The sequence below is a fragment of the Rattus rattus genome, chromosome 3 (assembly GCF_011064425.1).
Source record: "Rattus rattus isolate New Zealand chromosome 3, Rrattus_CSIRO_v1, whole genome shotgun sequence".
Taxonomy (NCBI): domain Eukaryota; kingdom Metazoa; phylum Chordata; class Mammalia; order Rodentia; family Muridae; genus Rattus; species Rattus rattus.
In genome coordinates this window covers 26234575-26258225 of record NC_046156.1, presented here as the reverse complement: position 1 = coordinate 26258225, position 23651 = coordinate 26234575, and the positions used below count along the sequence as shown (strand labels likewise).

The 23651-nt window shown below is 40.0% G+C and overlaps 1 protein-coding gene across 1 annotated transcript; it reads right to left on the bottom strand.

The window, feature by feature from the left end:
* Nucleotides 1-794: 794 nt before the first annotated feature.
* Nucleotides 795-23578, bottom strand: Aimp1 (aminoacyl tRNA synthetase complex interacting multifunctional protein 1). Its single transcript, XM_032897304.1, has 7 exons — nucleotides 23420-23578; nucleotides 16446-16579; nucleotides 14531-14644; nucleotides 12619-12789; nucleotides 11492-11703; nucleotides 8827-8995; nucleotides 795-1028 (listed from the first exon to the last, which is right to left on the bottom strand). Coding segments are annotated over exons 1-7 (969 nt in total). The 5' UTR covers nucleotides 23422-23578; the 3' UTR covers nucleotides 795-861.
* Nucleotides 23579-23651: the final 73 nt, after the last annotated feature.

Genomic DNA, 23651 nt, shown 5'->3' with positions numbered 1-23651 from the left:
GCCTCCACTCCCAGGCACACATACCGGTCTTGGCAGCCCCCTGTAACCTCAGAGGGAGAGTCCATTACCCAGTTCTTGTATCCTTCTTACCTTTACAGCCAGAACCTCATAGCCAGCCAAAGATGACAACTCTTGCTTGCTGGGGCTGGAATCTGGCCTACGTCTTGAATCATATTTGCATAAACTTTCTGTTGTTGATGGCTTCCTTTGCTGCTTAAGTTTTCCTTTTCATAAATTGGATGCTTAACTGAGTGGGACCTCTCCATAACACCCTCCATGACTTCAAATGTCTTTTCTGGTCAACCTGAAAATGATTCACATCTTCTTACTTTTACCAGTTGAACTTTGTTTCTGCTTAAATGTAGCCAGTTTTACCCAGACCACACCCATGGTGTGCCGACCCAGACCACATCCGTGGTGTGCTGACCTTTAAACTCAACTTTACACAAAATCTCAGGGTGTTGATAGGATGTCAGCAAATTTTGACCTCTAGTCCAAACCAAGTTCCTGCCTTTATTGTCCGGATTCATGGTCTTCTGGGGTCCCAGCAGAAGCCCCTTTCAGTTTAGGCTTTCTCTAGCTGGCATAACTACATCTTGTAAACTCTCAAACAAAGCGGTTCCAAAGGCTTCTAAACCACATGCTCAGGCACACTCACGGCAGTGACCTTAGCTCTGGGCACCAAGCTTCTGTTAATTAGTTTTCTGTTGCTATGACAGAGTATCTGAAAAAAGAAGACTTAAAGGAAGATTGAAAAAAGAAATCAAAAGCCCACAAAAAACAAACAAGATGTGTAAGTGATAAATTCACTCCTCTTTAATGTTATTAAGATTTCAGTGGTGTCTTTCAGTTACAGAGCACTTATTTAATTCCGCTGTTGGCCATGGTTTGGGCTCTGCAAACTCCCTTCCCCTTCACCTCAAAGGGAGCTCCTTTGTACGTGGCCACACACTCATCATTGGTATGCAGGTCAGGCTGGATCTGCTCCCAGATCTTCTTCTTAGGGTTCAGCTCCTTGTCAGGCTCTCCTGTTCAGAGAAAAATCAGGAAGTTACAAACCTAACACCCAGACTCACTCACATGTTCTGGAACCAGGCTTCTCGTGAGTTCTGACAGTGCTTGATCTTTAGCCTTAACCAGAATCCTTACACTTGAGCTTATTTTCACATCAGCAGTGTATATTCTTAATTGGTAAAATAAAATTGTTAGTACCATTTCTGTAGGAACACTAAATATTTCTGAAGGCAATTCAGCTTAATAATTTTTTCACCAAATTAGCATCATCATTATTATTACTGCAGTGTTGGGGATTGAACCCAAGGCTTCGTAACTGCTAAGCAAGTGCACTAGCATTTGAGCTACACATCCAGCCCCAAACTATTCAAGAAAGGTATAAGATATTCATTCCATCCTGTAAGGAAAATCTGGAAAGATGGGAGCCCATTTAGATAGGTTGAACTTTTATACCTGGCAGGGTATATGACATGCATGACATACACCCTGCATGACAGAAAAGAAGCAGTAAGAACGTAAGAGCAGCATTTTCTAAACACTAGGAATATGTATTGTTGTCTGAAATATACACAACCATCTTGATTCTAATATTACCCATGGAGAAACTGAAGGCGAGAAGATAAACTGCCCAGTCACACGAGCAGAGGAGGAAATGACAACAGAGCCCACTTCTGGGACAGCTAGCACCTGGCCTCCCGATATGCCATGCTGTGGCTTACAAAGAAAACATACGACCCTCAAATAAGTGGTTATCACTCCTAATCCCTCTATTTGTGATAAGTGACAATGTGCACTTTATTATCAACAGCAGACAAATGCGGAGTGAAGTGTCTCTGGCCTCAGTTTAGAGATAAGTAACAGACCAAATAATTCTTCTTCTACCTACTAACAGGGAAGCAGAACACACACACACACACACACACACACACACACACACACACACACACACACAGAGAGAGAGAGAGCACACGAAAGAGAGCGAGCGAGTGAGAGAGCGCAAAATGAAGGAAATTTTTGGCTCTGGTGTCTGTTCTCATTAGTTTCAGTGACTAAGAAACTAAGAGGAAAATGCAAAACCATGCTTATGTATATCGTGCATACCAGACTACTCAGTGAATGATACACGCTATGAAAAGGATAACTGAAAAGCTGACTGGAGTCAAAGAAAGGTACCTTTCTCGTTTCAAATCATTTGACAGTAAAGAGACTAATAGTAGAGAAAGCCATCAACAAAATGCAAACCCACTTCCCTCTAGATCTACAAGGCTAGAACTTTTCTGTTCTAAGTCACTCAAAAGGTTAATCTTGTAAGAAATGGACATCTCAAAATTCTGGAAACTACAGCAAAGAAATTATTTAGCAAGGTATGTGCACTGAATTTCCCACCCCTCTACTAAGACCCTGTCAAACTGACAATGTGTTCAGAAAGCAGGGTGATGCAGATTCCCACCAGCTTTAAGGTGAAGCAACCCAAACTGATGCAGACGTTAGAGCAGGCCACCTAGGAGGTCCAGCTAAGGTGAAGTGCTACAGTAGCTAAATCAACACACATCTTCAGTGTAGCTCAAATACTACATTAGAAGACCCTCTTTACAATGTTCATAGTTAAACACCAACTTCAGAGTTTCAAAGGACAGGCTGACTATTGGTGAGGGCTAATGCAGCTAGTGATTTTCAGTAAAAGACTGTTCATCTACCATTCCAAAACTGGAGAGAAATATGATAGAACTACACTGAATCTTTCCCACCTAAACTCTATAAATGGAATGCCTACGACAGCAAATCTGTTTACAGTTAAGGGCTATAGAACACAAAAGGCCCACTGTTGCAATTACAGCTCAGTAAAATAATTTCTTTCAAAATATCCTTTATGGGCACCAAAAGGGCTGTAGTGGAGATATAGGATTTCTTTATACCTAAGATAGCACCCATTCTGCAGCCAATGGGTCAGGAGTTACTTCTGAGTTTCTGGTTTTATTACTTAAGAAATGAATGTGATAAGGTCATGGCTGTCTGAAGCAGTGATTGCCCTGATCTGATGGGTGTAGGCAAAGCTGAAATTTACCTGTGTTCATTATTGTAGAATGCTATGCTACTAAGAACACTTGTGCATTGGAGCGAGCAATACAAACGTGTTTAGAAAAAGGCACTTCCAACCCTACAGATGACTCTGAAGTCAGAAAGCCGTCAGGAGAGGAGACTGCAGCTGTGGGAGAAGGAATGAGAAACTCCAAGTGGAGCCTGAAGCCAAGCCCAAACCATACCAGTTTCATGCAGAACTGCTGGGCCAAGGCGCTGCGTGTGTCTATGCATCATGAGATATGCAATAGATTAGAAATGACTACCACGGCAAACTCCACAACATAATTTTAAAAGACTGTCACAGCCAGGTTAACTTTTTTTTTTCAATTGATAAGATATAATTGCCCACCTAAACATAAAAAGCCCGGTACCATCCATCCCTTAAGAACATTAATAACAACCTGTAAATACACAGAGCAGAATCTTAACATCACCTGCCATGGCTTCTCTCCCTCTCCTTCCTGTCTCTCTTCCTTTCCGTTCCCGTCTCCTCCTCTTCCTTCAAACTCTTCTCCCGCCCATCCTTCCTTCTCGTCCAATGACAGCCTCCTTCTATCTTGTGCCTGCCTCACCTGTGACACCATCCCACATTTCACCCCTTTTGTCTAATTAAAAAAAAACTTTTCTCTCAAGTATAAGCTGAGCATGACTATTATCATTTTGTAATTTAAAAGCATAAAATATATCTAACACCCAGTCCAACACTTTACCAGTTAAACAGAACATTTAGTTATCCATTCCAGCTTAAGAAAGGCTTAAAATCTCTATCTTGGCTAGCTTGTATACTATCTGATAACTATCCAATAAAATGCGTATATTCAGAGTTAAACAGCCTGATAAACTATGAAACTATAATCAGTCTTCAATCATATCAGAAATCTTTGAATGACCAAATATCTATACACATAGAAGTCTAACATGGCTTCCAGAACTGAGCGGTTGTAGAGACAAATCTCCACTAGCACAGTCCTCTGTTAGCAACAATGTGAGCACAAGTCTTTAGCCTTCTGGCCCAAAATCAACTGACAGACTCTAGAAATGCAGATTTTTGAAGGGCTGATCACCCTGTCTTGGCAGGGCTTATCAGTCAACTATTCTGCATAATCTGTCCTTTTCTGGACAGCATTAGTCTGCAGATGAAACAGGCAGTTTTGTCCAGTTTAACTTTTGTCAATCAACTATCCTCACCAATCAGAAGCCTCCCAGCAAGGCATCCTACAACAGCATAATGGCTTCATGATAAAGGTTCAGCAATTGCTAAAGCCCTTAGCACTACAGCTTTTTAGCTCAGGTGTACTGCATTCCTTCTTACACATGCTGCTATAGTGTGTGTGTGTGTGTGTGTGTGTGTGTGTGTGTGTGTGTGTGTGTGTGTGTGTGTATTTTTTCAATGACAGAGTCTCACTATATATATATAGCCTTGGTTGGCCTGAAACTTAGTATGTAGAAAGAGATCAGATGTCTCTGCCTCCCAAGTGCTGGGATTAAAGTCCTGGCTAACAACACCTGCCTCCGGTTGGGGATTTAGCTCAGTGGTAGAGCACTTGCCTAGCAAGCGCAAGGCCCTGGGTTGGTCCCCAGCTCCGGAAAAAAAAAAAAAAAAAAAAAAAAAAAACACCTGCCTCAAAACATAACTTTATGCACAAAAGAGAAAAAACGTTCATGTGACTACTTCATGGAGATATATGCTGTAGAACCAAACCTGAGTATCTTGGTGCACTTATCCTTTGAAAACTCACCTTTTACATATGAACCTTAACAGTTAAAAGTCTTTATTTGGTGTTACTCTTTAGCTTTACCCAAAATGTCTCTATACACTATTCAATGGGGTGTTAAGCTAGTTGGAAATGAGAAGAAAAATATATGAGCCATATTACTGATCGTCAGGTAAAACTCACACCTGGCAACCTAAGCTTGAACCTTGGGACCCATCAGGCAGAAAGAGAGAATTGACTACTAATAGTTCTCTCCTGTTCACATTCGCACCCCTGGTATACACATGTACATGTACTCGCACAAACACATGCATACATACAAGCACACACCCACTAAAATGTAAAAAAAAGTAACTTATTTCAAATGCCTTTTAAAAATAAACTGTCTTACAGAGAAGCCTATTCTCACTTTAAGTATGTCCTCTCCTGGACAGCATTTTCCTAGCCTTCTTTTGTCATAGCTACCAAAAAATAGACAATGTGGCCAATACAAGTTCTTCAAACTAAAAACTGCAAATCCTTTGAGTTCACTAAACATATGACAAAGATCAGCACATAGAAATGGTCATGCCTACTGTAGGACAGCTACACGGTAGAGAAAATACTGTGGGAAAAGGCTAGACTAGGACATGGAGCACTGGCGATGGCACAGCATTTAAGAGCAGTGCTGCTCTGATAGAGGATCCAAGTTCAACTTCCATAACGCATGGCTGGTGGCTTACAACTGCCTGTAACTTGAGTTCCAGGGGATGGTGCAATGCCCTCTTCTGGCCTCTCTGGCCAATGGCATGCACATGGTGTCCACATACACATAGAGTCACACACACACACACATAGAGTCACACACACTCACACACACACACACACACACACACACACACACACACACACACACACACACACAAAATAAGTAAATCCTTTCTTAAAAAGATGGGGACATATATTCTTCCTTGGGACATGTAAGCAAAGTCTACCAGGAGGCTGGGCACATAACGGATGAGATGACCAAGGCTTTGGGAAGGAAGGGCAAGTGGTCCACAGCCCAAGGTCTGAGGTACTCAGTGAGAACTCACAACAGGTCAGCCGACAAAGAGGATGCAAAGGTGCCACCAGCAGAGAAAGAGACCAATAAAGTATGGTGCCAGGATCCAACTGAAAACCAGCCGTGGTATTCTACCGAGTAAAGGGGATCACCTTAACCAGAGCAGAGAATTAGTAGAGAAGGAAACCTGATTCAAATAGACTTTAGAGAAAAGAAATTGAGCATTATTAAGTTTGACTTTAAAAAAAAATGAATTCAAATGCTAAATCTACAGTTTCTGATTATTAGTTTTTATTACTGCCAAGGCTCATTTAAGCATGACCTTGGAGTTTAAAAGTCTAAATGTAAATTTCCATTTATTGTTAGATCATGAATAGTGCAATGTCAGAAAAACAAACATTCAAATCAATATAAAACAAAACCTATTGTGACCCCTGTCTCCTGGGTATAGAATTGCCTTAAAATTATTTCTACTTAGAGCTTTAGGGACCAGTCAGTATATTTAAATACTAAAATTTATAGCTGCCCTCAATTATACTTTAAAACATGTTAGGGGAATTGAAGTGTTTTAGTTCTTACTATGCACATATTGTACAGCATCTATGTTCTAAGTTCTCTGGGAATTTCTGGCTTTGTAATAGGAAAAAATAAGTAGGAAACTTTAAAAGGCAAAATAACAATTCAAAGATCTGAGTCCCCAGTGTGATGTCTACATCATGTCTTCACACACTGAACATGTCAAATGCAGGGTGGAGTTCCAAGGGATACCTTCTGCTTTACAATGTTAAAAAAAACCCACAAAGATATAAACCACAAATAGCATGGCGTCTTAAAGAAAAACCCAAACAAGACAAAGCACTCTAAGACCAGCTGCCTGTGTGAGCCTTGAACTGCCGTTACTTAGGAGACTCACTGCTCAGAAGCAGCAGTGGACATGGAAGGATACAGAGATGAGGATTCAGATCACAGCTCACCTGTCATTCGTGCTCAGTGTGGTTAGGCATACCCTAAGTGATAAAACTATTTAAGTAATCACAGGTATTAAAGTTTAGATTTCTCTTTATAAATATTAACTTTTCCAGGACATTAAGTGCTTCATGCACAAGAAGAGAATTAGGAAAAGATACCAGACTGAGGATCAAGAAGCATGTACATGAAGAAGCCAAATCAATGCAGAGAATCAAGAACATGGGGAAACAAGACGTCCACTCCAAACACTAGGTCAGTGAGAAACTCAAGGAACTGCCTTTCCCACCCAGTAACAGGCAGCTAATACAAATGGATTCAAAATCTAGATTTATTCACCTATTAACTCCAAGCAAATAAAAATTTATCACGATAATAAAAGAGCTGCAAGAATTCATTAGTTAGTCACTAAATTTTACTGGGCCCAGTTTCAAATGTATAAAAAGGATGGTTAAAGTAGATTTCTTTTGCTTTTAAATATTTGACTCTATGATACCAAAAAAATAAATAAATAAAAATAAATATAGAACATGCAAACAAACAAACAAACAAACAAAACCCAACCATTACGTCTACAGCCTAGGCAGGCCTCAAACTCAATCTGCCTTTCAGGCCCTGGAGTTACATTTTACACCACACTCCACCCAGTTTGATTCTTAGGTGTGCAAATAATAAATAAGGCTAATATTAATTTGGAAATTTCAATTGGAATTATTATCTTTTTCTCAACTGATTCTCAATGTTAAAAGAAAAAATTGCTTTGTTGTTTTATTCGAATTTATTGAATTCCTAAATGAGTTCATGTTATATAAATATTATGACAGCTTATACCAAAGTGGTAGGTTTTAGAAAATGCTTCAACTTTGTGGGACTGAAGGGAGAGTCAATTATGCTCTCAGAATTTAAGCCAATGAAGTTCCCTTAATCATTCAGAATGGGATTTTCTCAAAAAAAAAAAAAAAAAAAAAGTCATAAAACATAGGTTATAATGGCTTCTCATCTACTGAGTCCAAGACATAGTCATACGTGGGAGTGCAGAAAGCTGAGTGAGAGGTCTCAGGTGAGTATGTGCTGCTGACATGGGTGTAACCATCTCAAGGACCCCAATGCCTCAGTTCCATAAAGTACCAAGCCTTCCCCAGCAGAAGGTCCGAGGGAATACAAAGCCTTCTGGGAGTGAGGGCAGGGGTGTTGCCCAGTATGGATTTTGACAGTGCTAGCTAATGAATCCTTGCAGCTCTTTTATTATCGTGATAAATTTTCATTTCCTTATCATGGATTTAATAGGTGAATAAATCTAGATTTTGAATCCATTTGTATTATCTGCCTGTTACTGGGTGGGAAAGGGCAGAAAATGTCCCCTGTAGCTTCTTCCTCTAGGATGGCTACGGTTAGTTATGGCGTGAAGCCAGCTCCTCTCAGATAGCGCCCACTGAGATGAGTTAGCTAAGCTGCCTCCTGCTTATAAACATTCTCTACATCTGGCAGGCACTCTATTCTGCCTCACAGACCTATTTTTTAAGCTAGACATGGTGACTCATGCCTGAAATTCCACCACTTGGAAGGAGAAAGCAGGAGGATGGCCTGGCTTACAGATGAGATATTATCTCCAAATGAAATAAAACAAGAAACCCTCTTATTTCTCCTGTATTGTGATACTTCAGCTGTCTCAGGATTACTTATACTCAAAAGAGCAAAGTATATAAATGAAACATTACTTTCCATCTCTGGCCTCTGTATCACCATCTTCAGCTTAAGTGATTTTACAGCACGTTAATCTGATCCACAATCATGCCAGTGTTCTGTAGGTACGAGTATGAGTGTTTACAGGAGACAGACCCTCTGCAGTACTTCACGTAACATGTGACTTTACGCTCACGGTGCTATCTTAAGTCAATTCCATGAAAGGCCTTGGGATGCACACAGGACTGGTTTTAACCCCTATGCATTATAAACATCACTTTAAAAGCTGATTCCCAAACCATCTGAATAATTATTAGTACTTACCAGGGAAAGCATCAAAAGTAATTCTGTCTCCAGGAACAGACCCGTTGGGAGGGGCCAGAATCTCCACTTTCTCTGGTGAACTGGCACACATCACCATTGCTTGGGACAGCACTCCCCGCATTTTTGCAGGCTTCAGATTACAAAGCAAAACCACCATCCGGTTTTGCATCTGTGCAGAACAAAACAGCGATGACTAAAGATGTGCAGATTTAGGACAACCACATCTAGACTACTCTAGGCACCTGCTCTCTGCTTACCAAACGCAGTGCCTTTGCAGCTATAACTGTCTCTGTGTATCAAATTTATTTTGTTATGACATCTTGTGTAAAAATGGAGACTAATATCTTGCATAAACATAAAAAGAATCTTTCAGATTGGCAAGGAATGAGCACAACAGTAGAAATCTTTTTCTCAAAAGCATATGGGTATTTTGGTTTTTTCAAATGTATATGGGTGTCTGCCTTCAAGCACATCTGCACACCACCTGTGAGCCTGGTGTCTGTGGGGGCCAAACCAGAGTTACAATCATGTTTCTCTATGAGGGCACTGGGAACTGAACCAGGGTCCTCTGGAAGAGCAGCCAGTGTATTTATTGAAAGAATAAATAACTAAGAGAACCAGCTTAATATAAAATTTCAACTACAACCAATTGGAAATGTATAAGTTGACCTTTGTTTCATTAAAAAGCTAGCCAAAACACATTGAATTTAAGATTTGTCACAGGATAAAACTATGATAAGTAGGTAAATTATTTAGGTTGGTGTTCGAACTAAAATAAGTGAAGCCATTTACATTAACTTTTTTGCCTCTACACACCTGGCCATTTCTAATACTATGCAAGATTTCTTTCCTTTTTTTTGCAGTTATGGAGACTGACACTGACTTTGTACAGGCTTTCTGATGCTCTCTCTCCCAGTGAGATCCTGAGTCCATTCTTAATTAAAGAGAAACTAGCAATTTAATTCAAGCATTGTACATATCACTATTAACACTTGGGGGTATTTTATAATTTGTTAAAGAGTTAAAAACAATTCCTTATCTTCCAGAGTTGAACTGTCTTAACTTTTCTCGCAACTAACAAATAAATTATGCCAATCCTCTCTAGGCTTAATCAAAGCAACACAAGATTACAGCTTCAGGGAGAAAAGAAAAGATGTATCTTGGATAAAAGATAGCTCTCTAAACAAATTAGGTGCAAATTTACTTCCAGGTTCTATCATTAAAACCTGAATACCTTTTATGAATAATACCTCCCCTGCAAGGACTTGAAAATATTGCATTGTAACAATTTATAAAAACCAAATCTATGTAATACTAGTAAGTGAAATAAAGAAATAGTCTTTTCAGGATCTAATGGTAGCTGCTCATTTTCTTTAGGAAAACACAACAGACAAATGGTGCTGGCACTTTTATAGGCCAAGTGTTCCTGCCTTACAGAATGCTCACTAGTCCAGTCTTGATTCATGGTTTAGACTGATGTAATATACAATATATGTATATGTAAACAGCCTTGCTCAATGGCTATGGAAATCTGTAAGTTCTGAAAGCAGAAGAAACCTTTATGTGCAGCTTTTCTGTATGAGTCAAGGATACAGACATGGTTTGGATGCCAAAGGAGAGAATCTAAGGCTGTTGTGCTGCATGCCTTTAATCCTAGCAATTGAGAGACAAGAGGCAAGAAGTCTCTTGAGTTTGAGGCCAGCCTGGTCTACAGAGTTCCAGGACATGCACAGGTACATGGAGAAACCCTGGCTTGGAAGGAAGGAAGGAAGGAAGGAAGGAAGGAAGGAAGGAAGGAAGGAAGGAAGGAAGGAAGGAAGGAAGGAAGGAAAGAAAGAAAGAAAAAGAAAGAAAGAAAGAAAAGAAAGGAAGGAAGGAAGGAAGGAAGGAAGGAAGAAGGGAAGGAAGGAAGGAAAGAAGTAAGTAAGTTAGTTAGTTAGTTCTAGGCAGAAATAATAGTGTTTTCCTAGGACACAACACAAGAGACTATTCCCTGTCAGCTTAACCGTTCAAGGCTACAAGCACAGTAATGATACGTCCCAACCATAGCTGACACTCCTCTGCCTCACCTACACCAAGGCTGAGGCTGTGAACTGAGTGCCTTCTACACAGAATAAATGCACACTAAGAACCGGTGTCAGTCCTGCTTCCAGAAAGCAGTGAAGAGTGAAAAACCACAATTTCTAAGTAATTAGAATATTTCTATTTTCCTGGGAAATGTCACATATTTAAACACTATGAAAGATAAGAACATTGTGTCACTGCCCTTCTATGTGCAAGCAGAAGAACTAAAGTCTATCTTTAAAAAGGTGGAAGGCAAGGGCTCTCCAAGACTGTCCTGTGGCTCCTCCATTCATTCTAAGAACATAAACCACCACACTCACATACATTAATACATGAACACAAACAGATAGAAACTTCTGTCCTACTCGATTCATTTTATATTAGAGGCCTTTAAACTTTGGTGGTTTTATAAACCCTTTTGAAATTCATCTTCACTTCATTTTCTAATAAAAAATAGTAAGTGCTCCTGCCCCTAAGCCCTTACTTTCACTCCCAACTGATCATTCTGAGATGCCCATCACATTTACAGCAACAGATGAGCAGATCCCTTGAAGTGGCACTTGTCACTTAGAGAGCAGCAGTCTCTTTAGTGGGACAGCACCTGTTCTAGAGGGACATGATTCACCAGCCCGCTGACGACCGTCCGCGGGGCTGCTTCTCCCACATCGACTTCCTCCACATACAACGAATCTGCATCCGGGTGTTTTTTGGCAGTGACAATACATCCAATTCGAAGATCCAGGCGTGATACATCGACAGGCTTCGAGTCAGCACTTGCTGCTGCTGACTGCTGCTTCTTCTCCTTTTTCTCTCCTAGGGATTAAGAATATGCAAGCATTATAAAACAAACAAACAAACAAAAAAACAAACAAACACTAGAAGTCCCTGGTACCAGTGCTAATGAGTTCAGGAATAAAAATACCAAACACTCAAGTCCTAAAACCATTACATAGCTTTAGTTATTTCTCTAAAAAGCTGTATCTCAGAAGAAAAAAGGCATATTGTTTTGATCATTCTATTTTATTATTATTATTATCACTGTTTAATTTCTTATGATGTTAAGTTCCTAAGCTAACCATGGGTAAAGGAACACTACGGATAGTGAGTATGTGTGAATGAAGTCAGACGCTTACTTGAATAGCAGGGAACAGGTAAACAAAGAACCTTGAGAACCTGAACAAATGCGGCCTCTCAGGAATCAACAGCACACTTGAGGCCCAGACATGGTTGGTGACAAGAATTTCAGAATTTGATGGTTACCTATCTCTGAAGACTGAAGGAAAGGGACAGGTAGGCAACTGCAGTGTTTCAGCGGCTGCTGCAGATGTGAGACCTTTTGCCATGTTGATTTTTACAAGTTCCCTAACATTGCCATGCCTCAGTTCAGATGTTCTGCTTTGACTGGATGTCACTGTCCTGTTTCCTAAGAGACTGTGAGCCAGTCTTAGCCTGTGACTTCTTTGGCGCTCCAGACACACAGCCAGGTTTGCTGGCAGGTCTCACGTGCTGTTGCTTTTCTTTATGCTGACCTCTCTGCATATCACAATTCACTTCACCCTCTCAATGGCGTAAACACCCACATATCCCAATGAGAGTGATCTCAACTCTTATCTCAGTCTTTAAACATTTGGATTTTCCTTCTAATGCCATTACTCATCATAAAGGTATTAGTATTAACATTACAGATAAAACAGTCAAAAGTCAAATAAGATCAATGATGAAAAGTACCTTTCTTTTCAGTCTTCTCTTTCACCTTCTTTTCTTCCCCTCCCCCTCCTTTCATCTGCTCTTTTGTACCAGGAGAGGTGGTGGATGTTACTGATGCAGACTGAGTCACACTTTCAGAAACGGAACAATTAGTCTCCAGTGAAGAACTTGATGGGACAGGCACCTGCTTCACTGAATCACAGAAAATGAACAGTGTTACCCACATTAAACTACAAAAGTGGAACAATATCTTTGTACATGAGAAAAATTTAACATATATTACTATCAAGTATCCATTATCTGAGGCTATAAATATCTATCACAAAATTAAGTCTATTTTGACAATTACTAAGGTCACGAGATTTGATTTCCATTTATTCATTAGTAACTAAGGTTCTTAAGAAGACTGCAGATAACAACAGCACAGACATTTATCATGGTCACACTATGTCTTCAAAGTCCTGCTGTTCACAGACGCGGCTAGAGAGATGGCTCAGCAGTTTAAAGCACCAGCTGCTCCCTCAGGACGGAAGCCCTGTTCTTAGTACCCATGCCAGGCAGCTCACTACCACCCATGACTCTAGCTCTATGCATCTGACAACTTCTTCAGCCCTCTGCAATCTTAGTGCCTCCTTCTTTCCTCCCCCCCCCCCGGGGGGGTTGTTTACAGAGGTAAAGTACTTCAGCAATTCTTTAATACATTAAAGCATTTGCATCTCACCAGTGAGCATGGAAAAACTGTCACAAGGGGTTGTAAAGTAAATCAGAGTAACTTTCTAGCATCGACAGAAATGAAAAGCAGCTTTAAATTGTTAGAACTTTACTGTTTAATTCTGCAGCTGCATTCCAATTCTGCTAGTCTTCGAAAACTTTCCACTGACAAAGAATATATACCTGAAAGCTATAAGTATCACCACATATTTCCTCCTTATTTTATTTAGCTAAGGAAAGAATTCATACAATATTCAAAATAATATGTTGACAGGATGTCAAAAGAAGCCAGTAACTGAGAAAGTAACTGAGCTGGTAAGATGGCCTAGTGGTTAAGGTGTTGGCCATGCAACTATGAGGGCTAGCGGTAGGATTCCCAAAACCCGCATAAGTGCCAAAAGCTGGGTGCGGACTGCTTGTAATTCTAGACCAGGTAGGCAGAGACAGGAGATCAGCAGGGCAAGCTGCTTAGCAAGACTAGCCACATCGGCAAGCTCTTAGTTTGATGGGAGATCCTGCCCCAAAGAAGAGAGTGGAAAAGCAAAGGTAACCTTAACATGGACCTCAGGTCTCCACACTCGTGTGAAACCATGTACCACACATGCAAATATGCACATATCCAGCCCTCCCAACTCCAACACAAGAGAATAGAGAGGACTTTTTTAAACAGCTCAATAAAATTTTAACTTTGTGATTTGTAGTTCAACTGAGAATTATTTGGGTAACAAAAGTTCTTTGATTTTTCTTTTTAAACAAGTAATTTTGTATCTCTAAGTTTCATTGTCTTTGGAGGATAAAAAAAATACAGCTGAAGACAATTCTTCTCCTGGGTTGGAAATCATCATGTAGCCCAGGATTGCCTCAAGTTTATAGTAATCATGCAGCATTAGCCTCTGGATCCAAGTCCACACGAAGCACGTGAAGAGTTTTCTGACTGTAAGCTAACAGCCATGGCCATCTTTGCAGTAGGGACTGAAAAGCACAGCAGTGCTGGTCACCTTCAAGAAGGCAGCACGGAAAGGAAGGGCACAGGCTTTCGGCACCAGCTCTGCCACTCTCCATGACCTCAGATGAGCCCAGCTGCCTGTTCTAAGTCTCCAGCCTTTTTCCTGTACAGTACGGTAATGCACAGCAGGAGTGACCTGAGGATAACAAGATAACTGGAAATCTTAAATCCTAAGGTAAGCACTGTAAAGCCAGCACCCTACACATCTATATTCACCTCCATTATGAATTTCTGCCTGAATCAACTCTTGCTTTAGTTCTTCTATTTCTTTTTTCAGTTTAGCATTTTCAACTCGAAGTTTCTTTTCTTCTCTCAAAGTTGCCTGCAAAACTAGAATCATGACAGGTCAGTTAAAAAGTGTTTTTCAAATGTCCTGTTTGAATATTATATGAAAAAAGCAGAGAAAGTACTGATATAGCTGTGGTAACAATAGAACCCAATTATTTGGCCAGTTGTTTTACAACAATTTACTATCTATTAATATTATTAACAATCTATTGGTAGTCTCTGGGACACTGGGTATAGGACTCCCATAGAACCTAATCTCTGAAGATGTAAATATAGCAATTTATAGATTAAAAACAAGGAAATCAATCTATATATTTACTGAACACACTGTCCCCACCATGTATGTATTTGATCTACAATCAGTTAATTTGATAAAAATCTATTGAGTAGAAAGTGGGACCAGAAGTCGTGTGTGTGTGTGTGTGTGTGTGTGTGTGCTCTTGTGTGTGTGCGCGCGCGCATGCGCGCGCGTGTGCATCGTACAAGTGCATGGAGGGCTCCCAGGCCTGAGGGGTGTCTGCTGCAGTTCAAATAGGGCCTTCACTGGAGCTTGTAGACTCAGCTAGACTTGCTGGCCGTCCAGCGGGCTCCAGGACCCTTCTGTCACCCAGCAACAGGATAATAAGCTCTATACCTACTCTGTGATGTGGGTGCTACTGACAGAACTCATCCTCATGCCTGAATGACAAGCAACGCACCAACTGTGCCATCTCCCCAGTAACATCACTTCCTGTCTTCTCTAAGGACCTGATAAACAGGACAGCACATGGTAATGACTCTTTGCAGAGGAGGACCTGTCCCCTAAGAAGGATTATTCTGGGTAGTCACAATAAAGTTATTTCTGGAATTGACTAGGCAGGAGCCAACGAGTCCAGATGTTCAGCAGGACAAAATGCTCACTGTGCGCTCTTTCATTCATGGCTCATTCATTCAGTCATTCATTCACCTTTTTTGTTCTTCAGGGCCGGGATCAATCCTGAGGCCCCAAACACACTATATGAGGCTACCACTAAGTCATACTCGCCCACACTCCTTATTCTTAAGAGTAAATCTAAAATTTTGATTATAGTATCAACAGTGGCTATTGAGGAATTAATCAATGAGATCAAATCCTTAAGATATTTAGTACATGTTGTGTATACGCTGCAGCAACTTCTCAAAAGCCTCAAAGAACAAAGACTATGAAATTATATATCTCAGCCCTTACAACATCAGAGTAACTGCTACTTGATTTCATTAATTTCCCTAACTTATAACCTCTAATAATATAGAACTGTTCTTAAATAATACACTCTTCTTTTATCAGCCCTCAAACATCATTACTTTCTCTAATTATATATTTACTGCCCGTGGTTAGTTTTTTGTCTACTTTACACGAGTTGAGAGTCTTTTAAAAAGAATGAGTTAGTATTGAGCAAAGCCTTGTCAGACTGGTCTGTACAGCGTTTTCTTGACTAATGATGGCTATGGGAGAGCCTAAGGCACTGTGGCTGATGGCTCCTAGTTGTAGAGGAAAGCAATAGAGTAAGACAGTAACCAGCGCCCTCCAAGGCCTCGGCTTCAGTCCCCGCCTCCTGGTTCCTTCTCTGACCTCCCATCGTATACACGATATGCTATAAGTTGAAATACACCCCTTCCTCTTCAAGTTTCTTTGGGTGGTTTATCAGAACAGAACACAAATAGGACATTTACTATAGATCAATTCTAATTTACCATAAACCTAGAATACTTTCATACTCCTAATTAAGGGGATCTAAAAGCCGTAATTAAAACTATCAAGTTATAATTCATACAGTAAACATTTTCCTGTCGATATTTCCTTAGGACGTTTAAACATCCTTACTTGCTTTCTCCTTGAGAAGAGCAACCTGCTGCTTGAGATACTCAATGATCTGATCCGCCTCTGCACCCTTCTGCTCCAGTCGCTTCAGAACAGCATCATTGGTGGCCATCTTTCCCCAGAATCGGCAGAAAATCCTAAATAAAAAATGAAAGCAATGAATATACTATGGAGTAGGAAGAAAACATTTATTTTACAGGATGCCGAGAGAACAACCTAAGGCAAAAACATTTTCTCCTAGAATTGAGCAATACCTTAAATGCTTATCTTTAATAGAGCAAGGAAACAATCAGGGCCTGAGGAGACAGTTCAGCGGTTAAAGTGCTTGTCACGTAACCCACGTATATGCCTGCGAGGCATGGCTGCCATCTTGAAAGGAGACAGGGATACTCTTAGAAAGCAGGCCAGCACGAGCCTTACCCGACAGCAAGCACCCACATGCACACATATGCCTACACATGTACACATGTACACATCACACACACACACGCGCACACACACACACACACACACACACACACACACACACACACGCACACGCACACGCACACACACGAAGAAATATAAAGAAAAGCAAGTAGGGCAGAAGTATTAAGAAAACAAATTCCTGTATCAGTTTGGAAGACGAAATCTACTTCGTACTTAAGTGCAGAAAATAAATGCAATAAATGCGATTTAATCAGATTCAAGGCTGGGAAACTTAAAGCCCTAGTGGATTGTGAGGAGGAAAGGGAACGGCAGGATGCTAGTTGGACTCTGACCTGTGGAGGCCAGTATGCACCTGAAATGCTGATAAACTCTACAGATAGCCACACATTCCTCTGCCAGAGCCTGCAGAGATGACTCCTTCTGGCGGACAGGAGCCTTTCACGAGTTCCTGAGGAATGCTGGCTTTTATCTAAGTGCTGCAATCCTTCCACAGTCGAGCTCATTATGGACTACCTGAGACCTCACAGCATCCTCTGTGATACAGTGTATGACGGGATAACGCAAATGTCAAAGCAAAGCCTATGTAACAAGTTGATAATGGCATGGGATGTAGAAACAGGAACTCAATCTAGAAAGCCACAGGAAGCTAACTGCGTGTTCTCTACAAGCTCTTACTTTGGCCATTAAAAAATATAGACAAAAAAGGCATCCAATCTTTATCTTCGAGACCTTAGAGCACAGCGGGCTGCTTAGTGGGGCAACTTTGTTGTTATTACTGTTCTCTACTTACTATTTTAATGATTTTCTAAACAATTAAGGACATAAATACAAACGTAACTTACAGACTGACAGAATTTGGTTATGTTGTGTGTCAATTTGTCATCATCATGCAGACCATTAAGTATCACTACATTAGTTCAGAACGTTGTGTTTAATTATCTGAATTGTCCTGGCCTTAGGAAGACATAGAAGGCACTTGAAAACCTGTGCGTCCTTCACCTATAAACAGAAAATGCCACATGACTGTGGAAGCTAAAGCCCTGGAGTAAGTAGATGGAAGGAAAGGGTGTGGAGCACTCTGAGGTCGTGCTGTCACTGGGCAGGGAGTCCTGAGCAATCACAGGATGCTTGCACAGGAGAGCAGGAGAGCTAGCTGTAAGCACCCTTTCTCCTGCTCTAATTTTACTGCTACATGCAAGGAGAAGAAACCACACTGCTCCCCGGCCAAGTTGCTTTTGGTCAGTGTTTTAATCACAGCAACAAAGAGGACACGAACAGATACCTGTTTCAGTGTTCTCTAGCAATATGCAGAAGAGGTGGTTACTTACAGTCAACAAAACTTACGTGGAAAACACTTCACAGGCTGTGTGACCAGCCTCTCCCCGTCTCACTTTCTAACTTTACATGAGGATGCTCTCACCTGCTCTCCTGCCCTCCACAGGACCTCTTCCTCACATGCTGCCCGGACACTGTTGTTCGGGGTTTGATATAGATGTCTTCTTGCGATCACAAATCATCACCATGCAGTTTAGGGTTACCCTTGCCGCCAGGGTTAATAATAAAATGGCATATGCCAACTTGACACTAGCAATTTTCATTTGTTGACTGCCAAGTTCCTAAAATTTATGTCCATGATCTCTTACAACCCCCGAGTATGTCTCATGCTGCGTTTACAGTAGAGAGAGAAAATAAGCACTCACTAAGTTTTCACACAAAAGAGGAAAACACAGAAGAAGAAAACACAGAAGAGCGGAGGGAAAATAAACACAGTTCTGTGTAGGCGACGGTGCTACTTTAAGAGTACTGAAAGCCCTGACCTTTTGCCTGCTAGTCTAGTGCTCATCTTACTGTCTTATGTTAGTCACTCCATAATCCTTTTACTGTAGTACAAATTTCAGGCCTAATTTAAAATTAAGTCTCCTTGGCACTGGAGAACACAAGTTTAATTCCCAGTATCTACATGGATACAACCACCTGTAGCTCCAGTTCTAGGGTATCTGAACCCTTCTACTGGCCTGTGCAGACTCCAGACATGCACATAATGGTAAGCACACACACATGAAAATATCTTTTTATTTTATTATTTTTTTAAATAAATAAACAAAAAGAATCTTTTTAAAAAGCCTTCTTACTGTGCGCAGAGCTTTCATTATACTGGTATGCACTTCTCATACATAATAGAAATAACATAATACTTGTAAAATATTTATTACTTGTTACCTAAGTACATGAATCATTTATGAATATTTCAACTCCATTATAACAGAAGACAAATGAAACTAAATTTTCCCAGGTAGTACGATTAGTAAATGAGGATTGAAACTCAAGTCTATCTGATGCTCGAGCTAGCTTTTAATGAGCATGTTGTATTTTGCCAAACATAATTATCAAGCATTTTCCGATCTAATTACAGTTGGAACATGAAGCAAACAGCATCCATTAGCATTTAATGGAGCTTGTATTGTCTGGATGGTTTGAGATGTTCACTAGTTTCTATGGAAACTTGCTAAAAATATGGGATTAAAATAGGTTTAATACGTTATTGTGTGTACAGTACCTGCATATGTATAAACTTTAAGGAGAGTGAGGAAAAAAAGGTGGCAGAAAAGGCAACACATCGACAAATCTTTGTACTTTACTGATGAAAATGAAGACCTTTCTTTACTACTAATAGAAATTATGATAAAAACATTGGAAAAAGCAGGAGATTGTTACAGGACACGCCTTTTGTCTCAATTTGTGATATTTCATGAAACAAACAGAGCAATTATTACATGATAATCACATGATGCTCCTTATACACAATACCAATCGCATGAATTTAGAGTACACATGAAAGAGTAAAACATGACCCAAGATACGACTTTTAGAGATTCCTATCTTTACCGGATTGCTTCTTTACTCCAGTAATCTCCATAGTTGAAATCCCTACTTCATTCAAGTTGCCTGTGATTTAATTCCCAAACATTCCGGCACCAGGTTCTAAAACTTTTTTTCAAAAGTTACTGAAAACCAAAATTTTATGTGCAGTTTTCATTTTACTTTCTAGCACAAGAATTTTACAAAAATTTGGAAATGCTCCTCTAATTCTCTGGATCCCTAATTTCACTACTTCAGAATCACAATTATATAAAAATTACTTTTTTTTTTTTTTTTTTTTTTCCAGGGCTGGGGACTGAACCCAGGACCTTGCGCTTCCTAGGTAAGCGCTCAACCACTGAGCCAAATCCCCAACCCCACAAAAAAATTACTTTTCTTAATATAATACTTTTAATACTTAAGCTCATCAAATCTATGATGACATCACATATAAAAATGGTTCCATAAAAATAGATTACTTTAATTTTATATATATGTATATATATATATACATAATATATATAACTGAAATTCCTTTACACAGTGATTGTAGATTCATTTGCTCCAATGCTCTTGATCCATTAGACACATTTTGAAAGCTATACTTGATTGTCAATTTGACTATATCTGGAATTAACAAAAAACCCAAGTGGCTGAGTATACCTATACTTTTTTTTTTTTTTTGTTCAAATCATTTGAAGTGGGAAGACCCACTTTGAATCTGGACTTTCTGAGGTGGGAAAATCCAACTTTAATTTGGGCCACACCTGCTGCAGCCTATATAAAGAGCATAGAGGATGGACGCTCACTCTCTTGGTCTGCTTGCTCTCACTCTCATTGACCAATCCATTCCTTCTCTGCCATTAGAACCTATTCCTTTAGAATTCTGGTGCATATTTAATACCAGCTGAAGTGTCCAGTTTCATGAACTGAGCAATTCCGAGCTTCTTGGACTTTCCATTAGTAGACAGCCATTGATGGACTAGTTGGACCACAACCCGCAAACCATTTTTAATATATTTAATATATTATGTTCACTAAAAAACTTTTAAATTTAGACCTACATTCTTGTTTTATATTACTACTTTGTTTTCCTGTATTTCTGAATACACGGTAATTTTATTTTGACTCTACGTCACGGTCACTAAAAGTATACGTAAGAAAGAAATTCTACTTGGTAAGCTAAGTTCCAATATGGCACACAACAGAACGACATTAATATTTATGACTTATTCATAACTGACACAATGAAAACTATGTCACCAGCTGGCAGTCTACAGTGGTCTTGAGACTTCAATAATTTAAAAACACACCCCAGTTTCAGTATGTAAATGTGAGGAAAATGTATTTCAGAATTAATAGCAATCTTGTTTATTTCTCTTCTTCCCTTCACTCCCAATCTTACCTTCCAAACATTTCCCCCTGTTGCTTCATAATCTAACTGCCAAGTTACTGTACTATGACAGCAACATGGCGCCTTTTAGACCACTTTAAATTCCTTCTGGCATTTAACACATGAAAAGTCAGAAGTTAAGGACAAGTAAATATTGCAATTAAAGATGAGAACAATATATTTCAGAAACACTCAAACTATAGTGTAGCAACTAACATTAATCCCACTGGTAAATTTTTAAAACGTCTTGCTAAAACCCATAGAAGACCTAAGACTATTTATGGTAAAAGTTCTTATTTATCATAAATTTTTATCCCCTTACTGGAGAGCCTTTTTTCTCTTTACTGATGAGGACACAGGAAGTTCTGGAGATATTAAATAATGACAATGAGGGGAGAAGGTGGCTATAAGATTGATTACTATGAAAGGATAATCCATGTTTTTATAATATTATGGCTGTTCATTCAAAATCTTTTCTCCCAGTAGAATATATACATAACATACACAAGCATAGCTAGGACCCCTGTGATTACCTTACTGCACAGCTGAGCTATCTTTTTTCTTTTTTTAAAAAGAGGGTTTGTTACTTTTTTTTCTTTTAAAGATGTGGTACTAAGAAGTGATTTATTATATACACTGTAGCTGTCAGTCCAGACCCACCAGAAGAGGGCATCATATCTCATTACAGATGGTTGTGAGCCACCGTGTGGTTGTTGGGAGTTGAACTCAGGACCTCTGGAAGAGTGATCAGTGCTCTTAACCACTGAGCCATTTCTCCGGCCCCTGAGCTATCTTTTATCACTTCAGTTTTAAAATAAGTTAAATCTCTTCAACACCATCTCCCCTCTTTCCACGTCAAAAATGCAGGTAAGAACAAAACATCATAACATTGACATTTACTCTTCACCATGCAAGATATCGTCTTCATTTTATACCCTAGGAGAAATTACATGTATTGTCTGGATTCACTCAATTATCAAATGGCAAAACCATGACTTTAACTTATGTGTGTCATTCTGAAATTCACACAATTCAAAGTGTTTCCCAAAGCCTAACTAATGAAAGTAAAACTTCCATCCACAGTTCCCCTGTATATGTGTTTTGGGGACCCTCAAGACATGATTGGACACTTCTTAGGACCTTTATTGAAGCCTCTGTTATGTTCCTTTGAGGTAAAACAAAAGCCTCCTAAGTGATATCCTTTCTCACTTCTGCCCCCAGTCTACTGAGTATCCTCTTAAAAAGAAGTCGGGTAACGTTACTTGACCATGGAAAACCGTCTATGGATTTCTCTCCCCAAAGTTAGTCTTCTCTCTCTGATACTGTCTCTATCATGAATTCCTTCTCTCCATTTCGAGCCCACGGGTATTGGTAAGACCGCTTGATATTTGGATAAGTTTCTGTTGCATGTCAATGGCTTGGCCTCCTAACTGTCTCTACTTCTCGAAGATTTTCTGTATTGAAATTTCATTTGTGTCATCTCCTTCCTAGGAAGCCTTCTTTTCCTTGAGAACCTTCTCTGGTACCATTACCACGTCCAAAAATATACCTTTCTTTACTGCTTAACACCTTTTCTGTTCAGTACTCATACTCTAAAATATTTAAGTGTGAAAATATAAACATTAAAAAGTGTTTATGCTGTTGCAGGGAAACCAAGTTCAGGTCACCACAATCACGGGTAACTCCAGTTCCTGGGGATCTGATGCTTTCTAGCCTTCGGGATTACCTACACACAGCTTTTGTACAAAAACTCAGACTGGCATGCACGCATACCCATAAATAAAAACCAATATAAAAGCATGTAATGTCTACCTTATATTTAGTGCTGTACTTCAACAGTAAATCCTACCCGAGAGGCAATGACTGGAATTTCTGTCCGTTTTGTTGACGGTCATTTCTACTTTGTTTATGGACCTTTACCCAGTAACTAATGTTTTGTCCGGAGTATGGTGATAGCTGGTGTTTCTAATATCTGTTGAATCAATTTATTTTTCTTCAACCCCTCAAGTACAACCAACCACTGAAAATCATTTGCACTCTCACTTGAAAGGAAACAAACTAATGAATTCATCCCCGGCCTCCAGTAGCACGCTTTCCCTCCGCCATATACTCATTTCCAAAACTAAGTTGAATCAAAGGGAGCCAAGCTTTTCCTGTTTCTCACCGCACGTGGGTGGAGGTTCTGACCACGCTTCCCACTAGTACGAGGAAGGTCAGGTTCTTCTTCCCGGGTGAGAAAGGGAAGAGGAATTCTGGATCGCTACCTGTCTACCTTAGACCCTCTCGTGACACTCACATGAAGTGGTGAACCGCAGCTGGAGAGCAGCCTCAGCCGAGTGTGTAGGAAGGTCCAGCCTTCCGCAGTCCGCGGCCCGGAGAAAGGACCCAGGAGGGTGTCCCTGATAAATGCCTGAGCGTTTCACAGTTTCACCCCGCATTAGCCGCCCGCTTCCTGTGCGCGTTCTCTTCCTGTGGCACACTGAGCCCTCATCTTCCATTTACTTCCTCTCTCCCTCTACTCTTCCCTC

What these genes read in the sequence shown, in the direction of transcription:
- Aimp1 (XM_032897304.1), bottom strand. An exon ending in GGCAGAAATTCATAATGGAG is followed by an intron (nt 12,790 to 14,530) that starts GTGAATATAGAT and finishes TCTGTGATTCAG; the next exon opens with TGAAGCAGGTGCCTGTCCCA. An exon ending in AGAGAAGACTGAAAAGAAAG is followed by an intron (nt 11,704 to 12,618) that starts GTACTTTTCATC and finishes CTTAATCCCTAG; the next exon opens with GAGAGAAAAAGGAGAAGAAG.